We start from the raw sequence: 11,172 nt of genomic DNA on the forward strand, positions 1-11,172 counted from the left end.
CGGATGGTACAATTGACGGTACGTCCCTGTGCGGACTTCGTCACACACACTCGGTTCCAAGTCGACGAGCACGGCGCGAGGCACGTGCTTGCCGGCGCCGGTTTCGCTGAAGAACGTGTTGAACGCATCGTCGCCGCCGCCGATGGTCTTGTCCGAGGGCATTTGACCATCGGGTTGAATGCCGTGTTCGAGACAGTACAGTTCCCAGCATGCATTGCCGACTTGAATGCCGCCTTGGCCCAAGTGGATAGAGATGACTTCGCGCATAGTGTTGCTTTGAGATGTTCTTAGTGATGAAGAAGAAGCTAGGTGAGGGAGCTTATCCTTCGGTCAACTTGAGTAATGAACAGTTGCTTCAATTGGAAAACTTAGTATCTTGGATCTTTCAACGTAGAAAGCTTGTTCTGAAATTTGAGGCTTAAGCTAGAATAATGTATGGAATCGAAAATTGGACTGGATTTATGTATGTGGTGATAATGGAAGGTTTGACGCGACTGTTGGGCTGTCGGTTATTCTTCGTTTCGTTTTAGGAAGCAGTTTACTATAAATAGCCCGTTCCTATTGTACTCATTAAGGGAATATGTAGAAAGGAATGCTACTTCAAACCACTCGCATCCTTGGGCATGTTGAAGGTACTACTTTGTGGCTTCGTTAATACTCCTGAAGTCGTAGTATGGAGCGCATCAAGTATTTACCACAGCATTTGGCGCTGCTTGGACCGTCATGAGTTAACCCTAATGGACGGGAGCTTTTTCTGTGTGAGTGATTAACAGTAAAGTACAGTGCTGTTATAGAATCGAATGTCTTAAGAGAATCGATTAGAAAACCGTCTAAGCCAATCAAATCACGCCCTGTCCAATTTCTGCCAATCCAAACGATTGACCTCACTGAACCAATATATACTATTCGTTCTATAGTATAGTACGTACAAGATTAAACTTGATCAAATTGATTCGAAAGCTACTGTATTTGGCGAAATGGCTCTCAAGTCCAAATTTGGGTGAAATGCACAATAATGCTAGCTGTAAAGCTGACACTAAGGGCATTCCAACCACACACAAGCATCAATATCATAGTCGTTTCGTGCAGTGTGCAAGCCAACCAAGCGAAGAAACCCCCTCGTTCCAAAAAAGGGCGGCGTATCTTCTGTTAAAATTTCCGTGGTTTTGATTGGAGCATAAATGCCTTATATAAATCACATATCACGGCTCATATTTTTATTGGATTTATATGAATGAAACTGTCCAGCAGTTACTTTGCTCCTTTCGGTTGTCGTTCCAATTTCACAAAACTCAACTGTCAGTCCCGCATGTTGAACCCCATACTCCGGAAAAACAGGAATGTATTAGACATCGTGCTAAGACCAATGCAATCGTCACAATGGACGTTGAGTCGTGGCTTAGTATTCTTCGCCCGCGTCCTCCTCTTCGCCTTCGCCCTCGGCGGTTTCGGCGCTCACTTCTTCGTAGTCCTTCTCCAACGCAGCCAAATCCTCGCGCGCTTCGGAAAACTCGCCTTCTTCCATGCCCTCGCCCACATACCAGTGCACAAACGCGCGCTTGGCGTACATCAAGTCGAACTTGTGATCGATGCGACTAAACACTTCGGCGATGGCGCTCGTGTTGGAAATCATGCACACGGCACGCTGGACACGGGCCAAGTCACCGCCGGGCACGACCGTCGGCGGCTGGTAGTTGATCCCGCACTTGAACCCCGTGGGGCACCAGTCCACAAACTGGATCGTGCGCTTCGTTTTGATGGTCGCCACGGCCGCGTTCACGTCCTTGGGCACCACGTCGCCACGGTACATGAGGCATGCCGCCATGTACTTGCCGTGGCGGGGGTCGCACTTGGCCATCATGGACGCCGGCTCGAACGCGCTGTTGGTGATCTCCGCCACCGACAGCTGCTCGTGGTACGCCTTCTCGGCCGAGATCACCGGCGCGTACGACGACAACATGAAGTGAATGCGCGGGTACGGCACCAAGTTGGTCTGGAACTCGGTCACGTCCACGTTCAACGCGCCGTCGAAGCGAAGCGACGCCGTCAGCGACGAGATTACTTGCGCGATCAACCGGTTCAAGTTGGTGTACGTGGGGCGCTCAATGTCCAGAGACCGACGGCAAATGTCGTAGATGGCTTCGTTGTCCAGCATCACAGCCACGTCCGTGTGTTCGAGCAACGAGTGCGTCGACAGCACAGAGTTGTACGGCTCCACGACAGCCGTCGACACCTGGGGGGACGGGTAGATGGTGAACCCGAGCTTGGACTTGCGGCCGTAGTCGACCGACAACCGCTCGAGCAAGAGCGCGCCGAGGCCCGAGCCGGTCCCGCCGCCCACGGCGTTGAACACCAAGAACCCCTGGAGACCCGTGCAGTTGTCGGCCAACTTGCGGATGCGGTCCAGTACGAGGTCGACGATTTCTTTACCGATCGTGTAGTGGCCGCGGGCGTAGTTGTTGGCCGCGTCTTCCTTGCCCGAGATGATCTGTTCCGGATGGTACAATTGACGGTACGTCCCTGTGCGGACTTCGTCACACACACTCGGTTCCAAGTCGACGAGCACGGCGCGAGGCACGTGCTTGCCGGCGCCGGTTTCGCTGAAGAACGTGTTGAACGCATCGTCGCCGCCGCCGATGGTCTTGTCCGAGGGCATTTGACCATCGGGTTGAATACCGTGTTCGAGACAGTACAGTTCCCAGCACGCATTGCCGGTCTGGATACCGCCTTGGCCCAAGTGGATGGAGATGACTTCGCGCATGGTGTCGAGATGTTCTTAGTGATGAAGAAGAAGCTAGGTGAGGGAGCTTATCCTTTGGTCGACTTTTGAAATGTGCGCCGCCGGCCGAGGAACGGGCTGCATGGATCTTTGGTGGTTGAAAGGTGGTTTATCGAATCACTTCGTAGTCTGGATCAAAGTAGGCAATTGAAAACTTGGCTAGATATTTGTATGTAGAAGCAATCGTGTTTTTGACGCGTCTGTTCGGCTTTCCGTTTTGTGATTATCACGCTGTGATTGGTCAGTTTCCTGTGTGGCGATTGTTCGACAGTATTTTTAGACATTTGCTGTCAATGATCAAATAGTGTAAGTGAGGATATGGACCTGTGAAACCAGATGCGTCGAAAATGAAATGTGAGAGGTTCGATGGACCAATAGATTTCATGGGTCGAGTTACTGGTCGTTGGGAATCTCACTTGACGTTTGTATGATGGCCTTATCACGAGCTGCCAACCAGTGAAGACGCTGGATGTGATAAATTTGAGGGCACGGCAATTGTATTACTGCAGTTGCCACATTCAGTAACCACAATGGTAAGTGGATGCAGTAGTTGGGCTGTGTGTGTGAAGGATGACACAACCCAGGGCCATGAACTACACAAACGAGAAGCAGTGAATGACGATGGTTGTGTCTGTAGCCAAAGCAAATTACCGATATCCGTGACTTCCTCCAGAAGGCACGCCGAAAGGATGCCCGTTCGGTGAAGATCAAGAAGACCGACAAGGTGGTCAAGTTCAAGATCCGTTGCTCCAAGGTACGTCTTTGATATCCGTCAACGAGTAGCAGCAGCAGATGTACAGGGACGACGTGCTGACTGATATGGCTGGCGGACGTGTGTAGTACTTGTACACGTTGTGCGTGACGGACACCGAAAAGGCCGACAAGTTGACGCAGTCGCTCCCTCCTGGTCTGCAACGCAAGGACATCTAAATCTCGCGATTTTAACCGGTAGTTTCGGAAACTCAATTGTGGCGTGAATCGCATCACCGGCGGAGACCAGCGCTTGCTAGAGTCGCCTCCTGCAAGTAACTACAACAATCCAATGGTTTTGTCACTGCATCTTGGTTTGGTTGGTGTCCATGCCGCCATTAAGCGTTCAATCACTCGTCTACGTGGAAGTTGACCACAGGACGCGCCACAATTGCAGATGCACAGTGTTGGGTATGACGACAAGCCTGGTAGACAAGACTGTGAGGGGTAGAAGAAGGAAGTACAGTGTACCGTGGACGACAAAGCTAGCTGCCATAGCCACAGCCAACAACTTGCTGTACACCCGTCGGTTGCATTCAAAATCTGACCGCTTCCCAACGACCGTAATCGAATAATGCTCAGTCGAATCACTTCTACTCTTAATACATCTAACCTATCACTATTCCTATGGCCCATGCTATCTTTTATGCTTCAATGAAGCTGGCTTGTCTGCGAAGCATGGCGTACACAAAGCTAGCACTGGGGCGCTGCTGCGGGTCCACCTGCAGACACGATTTGGCCACTTGCACCACCATCTCGGGACATTGCGGTGAAAACGCAATTCCCTCCGACGTGATCTTGTCGACATGGGCAGCGAGAACGCCGTACGCATACATGTCGGACGCGGTCGTGGGTTGTTCGCCCTTGAGCACCTCGGGCGCGACATGCAGCAGAGTGCTCGACGTCGACGGAAATGGCGCTTTGAGGGCGATGGCCACTGTGTGGAGCTTGCAGCCGCGGGCCGAGTCGACAAGCAGTGTTCGGGGGCTCAAGTGTTCGTACACGTAGTTATGTTCGTGGATGTGCATGAGGCCAAGCGACACATCGAGCATGATCTGCAGCTTGCCGGTGCGCCATGTGTCCTTGCATGTGCTGCCAAGGTACGTTTGGAGGAGCGCGCCGTCCATGTACTCGCACACGACGTCCACCTGGATACCGCCCGTGGAGGGGTCGACCGGGCGCCAACTCACGCCGACGACCGCCGTGACCCGCGGGTGGCGCAGTGTCGACAGGAGTGACAAAAACACAAACGATTTGTCGTGGGCCATGGGCTTGAGCCTGTTGACGTGCACCCGCCGCTTGCCCTTGAACTTGCCCCTCACCATGTCAAAGCTGTCGTGCACGAGGACGACGGGGGCGACCTCCGACACGACCAAGTCGGGGAACGCAATCTCGGTGAAGAGGCTCCTGAACGACTGCACCGTCCATGTGGACCTGGACGACGACCAGTGGGGTGCTGTGGTAATGCAGTCGTCGTCGTCGTCGTCTTCGGGTAGATGGACCGTCTGCGCCACGTAGTACGACTTGTCGGTGGCTTCCATGACATGCATGGACGAGTCGACGCCGCCACCGCCCGCCGACGACGTGAGCGACCCCCGAGGAAACTCGGGATGCTTGACGCGCATGCGGGGGCGACGCATGAAGATGGCCAGGTACACAAACACCCCCACGACAACGCACGTCCCCGTGCCGATGAGGACGAGGAACGTCTTGTTGGACGAGGCGGCGGCGGCGTCCTCCGCTGACGACGGCGCGGTCGTGGCCAGCACATACCCCAACGGGTTATCCTGTCTGGTGTTGTTGCTGCTCTCTTTGCCTGCATCGTCTACATACATGCCACGAAAACGTTAGGATGGCGGCGGCGGCATATGGACTGTGTGGGTACTACCTTGGACGCACAGCACGGATGCGTGCCACTTCGTCGACACAAACCCGACTTGGCACGGCATTGTAAGGGTCAAGACGGGCGCGGCAAATGTTTGCAGTGCCTGGAGGAACTGGAGCTCGGATGCCATCAAGTGCACGTTCACGAGGGGGTTGCCTGAGACGTTGAGCACCTGCAGATTCTTGTTGCGAAAGAGAAACAGGGGCAGCTCGCGCAGCTTGTTGCCCGAGAGATCGCTACATGATGTGGCAAAATCTTAGCGTGACCATGTGTCTAAGGGGAACGAACGAACGTACACCGTGTCCAACGTTTCCGACATCGTCGGCGACTCGACGTCTACGGCCTGGGCAAGGCCGACGTTGCTTAGCCTCCTGTACATTCACCGTCGAGTTACGAGTTTTGTCGTGAATGGACATGATAGTAGTGATGTTCGTACAGGGACTTGAGCTTGGACAAGATGGTCAACGACGTGAAATTGGTCACTAGCAACCGTTCAATGTCACTACAACAACGCATGGGTGAATGAGCGAGAGACGGATAGTGACCACATGTCGGAAGCATGTAGTACATGGTTGTGACACTGATGGCTTGACGAAAGCTCGTTTGGACGAATCGGAGCTCGGACGTGGGTATGACGACATCATCGCGCGGCGCAATGCGACTGCACACAACAACATACAACGTCATCATGACAACTCATCGACGACCAAGTAACACACTTACATGGTCGTGGTGGAGGGTGTGATATCGACATCGTTGATGGCTTGCACAAGCCCGACGTCAGCGTCTTGGCGGGTGGGTACACCCACGCGAATGGCCCACGTCGAATCGAGTTCACTGGTCAATGGCTGCAAGCACGAGATGGTGCACGCCCCGCCTCCGACGTTCTCGGTACATGTGCCGTCTTTCTGGTTCGTGCATCCGTTTTTGGCGTCGTTCACGCCCAGAACAAGGCAACTGGCGACGATGCTGCCAGTGGTGGGCCGTGGCGCACACAGCCCAAAGCACGTTGATGTGAGCGTATTCTCTTTGGGAACCTCGCACGCTTGCGCGTGGATCAGCCCCACGGCTAAGGATAACAGGAGTACCGATCGCAGCATGCGCGAAGTTGACCTTGGACCGTCGGTTTGATGGAGGTTTGAGTCGAAGTCTGCACCATTTCTGCTGCTACGCATGCCGATCAGGTGGTCTGACGATTTCGAAAGTCCTGGACCATGAATGTTTTAAGGTAATCTTATCCTAAATGAGATCGAGTTTTGCCAAGCTTTATCCTACTTTATGCTAAAATTACCTTCATTCAATCAGATTAGAACGTGTGACAATGAATTTCAAACGAAATCGAATTTCGAATTTCCTGGACATGGCGCGAGAATGCAAATCTCAAACGATGGAACGTCTGGCACGCCTGTATGACAACTTGAGTGCTTCCATCTCCAGGTGAAGCGCGTCGAATTCAATATATAGCGTCATGTACTTGCTTGGCAAGGTTTTGGTGTTTCTGCAGTGGATCATCGGTGCATACTTCGAAGTTCGAAGTGCATAACTGTCATTACTTGTGACGTTCTCCACAACACACACGTGCAAACGACCGGTACCAGAATATAACGGGAACGCCATCACGACGCAGTGCTAACTACCGGTAGCACTCACTGTACACGACTGACTGCATTAGGCAGCGGGGAAGCAACAACGACATGCAATCAAGCGCATCAGCTGTTCGACGTGATAGTAGTACACGACGTTTGTCACTCACCTGTCACAAATCTGTCGCACCTTGCCATTATTTCGTACTACTGTACAGTAATACTATTACGTGTAACAGTAAGTACGTACCGGTACTGTAGTACTTGAAGTACGAAGTATAATAGTACTACTAGTACTTACTACCAGGTACTTCTGGGAAGTACTTCTGTCCGGAAGTAGTTGCAACATTTGAGATTGTTGAATTCCGAAAATGGTTGTAAGAAATATCGCGAGTGATTCACCTGTAACATGTTGAATAGTATTTCAACGATTGCAATTTGGTACGAATTGCGCATATGACTGTTGTTCTCCAAATCTAAAAGAATCACACATGGGTGCAGATAATGTGAAAATACCGGACAAAATGCACGATAATACGGATAAACCGGATAACAGTGGAACCCAATTCCAGATAGAATCGTTACATCCAAAGTATAAAGGATAAAGTGTCAAACTTGGCCGCACTACGTTACATCGTGGATATCTTGAATAAAATAATAAACTTGGATTCTTGATTCACTCTTACGAAATTAGTTTATTCGAATTCACCTTGAACTCCTCTATCAAATCATACCTCTATTTTTCGATATTTCGATAATCTTGACACTCATTATTGAATTATTCTGAATGTTGCAATTACTTCCAAAAAGAGGTACAGTCACCGAGGGAGTGGTTCACCTGTGTGGTACTTCAAGTTTTCTGCTCATGCTTGTGAATGATTGGCCGCCATACTTCGAAGTACGACAAAGTTTACAGCCAATGAAAGTGACTGGTATGTATTTTTATTCGCAGCTCAAATAATAATTTGTTGTTTTGACAGGTTACGAGAGCACTCCACTGCAAGGGGTCAAAGAATTTCTGCATTTGGTTAAGCAGGGCATAAATTCTTGAAAACTTAAGATATAATACGATGGATACCAAAGAACGAGGTTAAAGCACGTGAGACTCGAAGTTTTCGACCAAGATGACAGACGGCGCCTCAACACAAGGCAGAAGGTGCGCAGGTACAGTCTCCACACAGTGTTGTCCATCCAGGCCTTTTGCTGAACAGCATATACGTGGCCAGCAGGGTAAGTCGGAAGCTCGTGCGTCTCGATGCGGCCACCTGGAAGTCCCCGCACGACAAAGAGAAGCGGCAACTTGGATCCATCGGCACGCACGGTAAGGGCCACATTCATACGGAGTGAGTGCTTCTCCCCACAGGACACCTTGGCATCGCCTCCGCGGATCGACTAGATGTACTTGGGAGGCATGTCGTAATATAATCCAGTTTCGTCGACGTTGTAGACGCTGTCATCGTGGAAAGCGCTGTACAAGCGATGGAACTCCTCTGCAAACTCGTCGCGGACTTCAGCTAGTGCAGCGTCGACTTCTTGCGGTAGCCGGCGCGTTGACGACTGTAACCGTGGCGGCGGCAGAACTGCTGAAGGAGACGGAGCAGGCTTTGGTAGCCAGTGCCAGCTTGCTTGTCAACAAGATAGAGCCGAAGCCACTGACTCTGGTAGCGCTTAACCCAGTTGATAATGTGAGTTGTTGTCAATGCTCGTTCACGAACTCGCATTTCGACGATAAAGTCGACCAAACCGTCGGGGTCAGGGAACATCTCGCGGCGCCCACCAGGGCTGACTTTCATTCGCTTCTTGTTCCCTTGGTAGGCGGTGATTTCATCGTGCAGGTCAAACCAAGAACGTATGGTGCGCCGGGGTATGCCAAGGTTTTCGGACACCTTGTAGTCCGACATACTTGCCATCATAGCAAGTGCATCGAGTTTGACTGATATAGCGTAGCCGCGCTTTTTTGTCCGAAGGGTTGACAAGGAGCTCATCAATTCGTGAATGAAAAGTGTGGCACATATTTAAATTAACTCGCGCCGGTGGGAAAATATTTTCATTATCCAATCACAAGTCGTTAAACTTTTGGTACGATATTATTGGATAAAATAATAGCTGCACATTGAGCAAGTTCGATAGGCGAACCACTCCCTCGGTGACTGTATTATCGCACCCTGGTTCCGTGCACAATTTTACGATCATGCATTATGCTGATGAAGAACCAGCAAGACATGTTGTTGCCTGACCATGGTAAGTAGTAGATTACTGAGTTAGAACTATTAATACGTAAAGTGCAAGTCACCTAAAGACTACAAATAAATGCCTTCACTTTCGACAGCTATTCCAACTTTGTATTGATATTATTTAGGAAAATATACCGTAATATCGATAGAACTGGACAAGCCCAACAGAAGTTACGGTTCAGATTTTCGATTGGTGAAAAATTAATCGAGTAATTGAATTTACACCAACCGGCATTTTTGTACGGAGATATATGGAACCAGGTACAGTGTGATGCAAAAGGTTATAACCACCCGGTTTTTCCTAATTATTTTTTTGACGACTGCGAATTAAATTAACCCGAAAGTATGTCTGAATTTGTATTCATAAAATACACATTTGTTCCTTTAAAGCATGTCCAAACTGGAAAAACTGAGTAACAGTTTGGCACCGATGCAAAAGGTTATAACCACATTGTGACATGCACGTCATATGCACCTTTGTGCCACGTGGACGACCACGATTCGCACGGAGTCCACTCAGTGGTTGTAAAGGAACCCAATACACTTTGAAATCTCACTCCTGCGTCATTGAATGGGCCTTGGGACTCAGCTGAGCCCTGTCGAACAAGGCCAGGCTTTAGCGTAGGCTGCCGAGAGCCTCAGTGCTCGCGAAATCGGTCGTAGACTACACCGCAACCACGTAACCATCGCCAAATTTCTCAAAGACTCCACCTCTTACGGCCAGCGTTATAAAAAGGGCCATCCCAATAAGTTAAGGAGAAAACGAGAACGCCGCCTTCACCGCACCAGCATTAACGAGACGCTGAGTTGCGCCAAACTCAACGACCAGCTCGACATTGGCGTCCACAAGACAACTATTTCACGGTACTTACGCTTGGCGAACAAGGTTGAGTTCATCAAGATGAGCAAGGCACCCAACCTCACCGAGCAACACAAGCAAAACTGCGTTGAATGGGCGACGAAAATGGTCGATTTTAGTGATACCAAGTGGGGTACCATTGTGTTCTCTGACGAGAAAAAATGGAACTTAGATGGACCCGATGGCCTAAAGTCCTACTGGCATTGCGTTGGGCGCGACGTCAAGACGGCATTTAGGCGTCAAAACGGTGGTGGGTCCGTCATGGTGTGGGGGGAATTTGGGCCGATGGGACAACTGAACTTGCGCTCCTCGAAGGCCCACAAAATGCGGGCGACTACATATACACGCTCAGTGAGTACATGCTGCCTGCTGCCCACCTCCGTTTTGGCACTGAATTTGTGTTTCAGCAAGATAACGCAATCATTCATATGGCTAACGTTACGAAACAGTTTTTCGAAGGTCAAAGCATCGATGTTATGGACTGGCCAGCACTATCCCCAGACCTGAATCCCATTGAAAATGTCTGGGGATATCTTGTTCAACGCGTTTACGTTGGCGGCAAGCAGTACAGCTCGAAAGAGGAGCTCAAGATGGCGATCATTCACCACTGGAATGATTTGGAAGTTTCCTACCTAAAAAAGCTCGTCCTCAGCATGAAGGCGAGATGCCTCGGTGTCGTTGCTAACAAAGGAATGACTACTAAGTGCTAGGAGCTTAAAGTTCATGAATAGAAAGCATCATTTCGAGCGATTTGGTATCTTACAGTCTGCGAGAGCATCGAGGGGGCTCTGATAATTCTTGAAAATCAATAATTATTTTACAGGGGCAAAAATACAATGCCAACATGAATAAAGTTCCATCTGTGAAATACCCCAGTATATTACATTATACAAGTATTTGACTACACGAGGTAGTTGATGCTAATCATCGCTGTCGCTTCCACTCATGCTATCACACACGCTTGACGACGAAGTGTCGACATCAGAGGATGCGTCACTCTCACTTTCCTCGCGACATAAGTCTGCTGCCCCCGCTTCGGCGTCATGGAGTGCACGATGGAGCTTGAGGAGCTTTGCTGTGGA

General features: G+C 50.2%; 4 protein-coding genes across 4 annotated transcripts in view; 1 reads left to right on the top strand and 3 right to left on the bottom strand.

The window, feature by feature from the left end:
* H257_15886 (tubulin alpha chain) overlaps positions 1 to 267 on the bottom strand; it is a gene marked incomplete at both ends in the record, with an annotated part of 489 nt that extends 222 nt beyond the window's left edge. The window contains one exon of the mRNA XM_009844153.1: positions 49 to 267. Coding sequence (XP_009842455.1) covers positions 49 to 267 — 219 coding nt within the window. The remainder of the gene's footprint in view (positions 1 to 48) is intronic.
* Positions 268 to 1,325: 1,058 nt separating this feature from the next.
* Positions 1,326 to 2,895, bottom strand: H257_15887 (tubulin alpha chain). Its single transcript, XM_009844154.1, has one exon. It carries the CDS (start codon positions 2,759 to 2,761, stop codon positions 1,400 to 1,402), a length of 1,362 nt encoding a protein of 453 aa, XP_009842456.1. The 5' UTR covers positions 2,762 to 2,895; the 3' UTR covers positions 1,326 to 1,399.
* A 326-nt stretch (positions 2,896 to 3,221) lies between these two features.
* H257_15888 (60S ribosomal protein L38) lies at positions 3,222 to 3,838 on the top strand. Its single transcript, XM_009844155.1, has 3 exons — positions 3,222 to 3,312; positions 3,417 to 3,533; positions 3,620 to 3,838. Exons 1-3 carry the CDS (start codon positions 3,310 to 3,312, stop codon positions 3,707 to 3,709), a joined length of 210 nt encoding a protein of 69 aa, XP_009842457.1. The 5' UTR covers positions 3,222 to 3,309; the 3' UTR covers positions 3,710 to 3,838.
* A 185-nt stretch (positions 3,839 to 4,023) lies between these two features.
* Positions 4,024 to 6,598, bottom strand: H257_15889 (serine/threonine protein kinase). Its single transcript, XM_009844156.1, has 6 exons — positions 6,138 to 6,598; positions 5,983 to 6,075; positions 5,851 to 5,916; positions 5,711 to 5,785; positions 5,418 to 5,650; positions 4,024 to 5,354 (listed from the first exon to the last, which is right to left on the bottom strand). The coding sequence occupies exons 1-6, from the start codon at positions 6,587 to 6,589 to the stop codon at positions 4,174 to 4,176; spliced, it is 2,100 nt and encodes a 699-aa protein (XP_009842458.1). The 5' UTR covers positions 6,590 to 6,598; the 3' UTR covers positions 4,024 to 4,173.
* Positions 6,599 to 11,172: the final 4,574 nt, after the last annotated feature.

This window comes from Aphanomyces astaci (assembly GCF_000520075.1).
Source record: "Aphanomyces astaci strain APO3 unplaced genomic scaffold supercont1.76, whole genome shotgun sequence".
Classification (NCBI taxonomy): Eukaryota; Oomycota; class Saprolegniomycetes; order Saprolegniales; family Verrucalvaceae; genus Aphanomyces; species Aphanomyces astaci.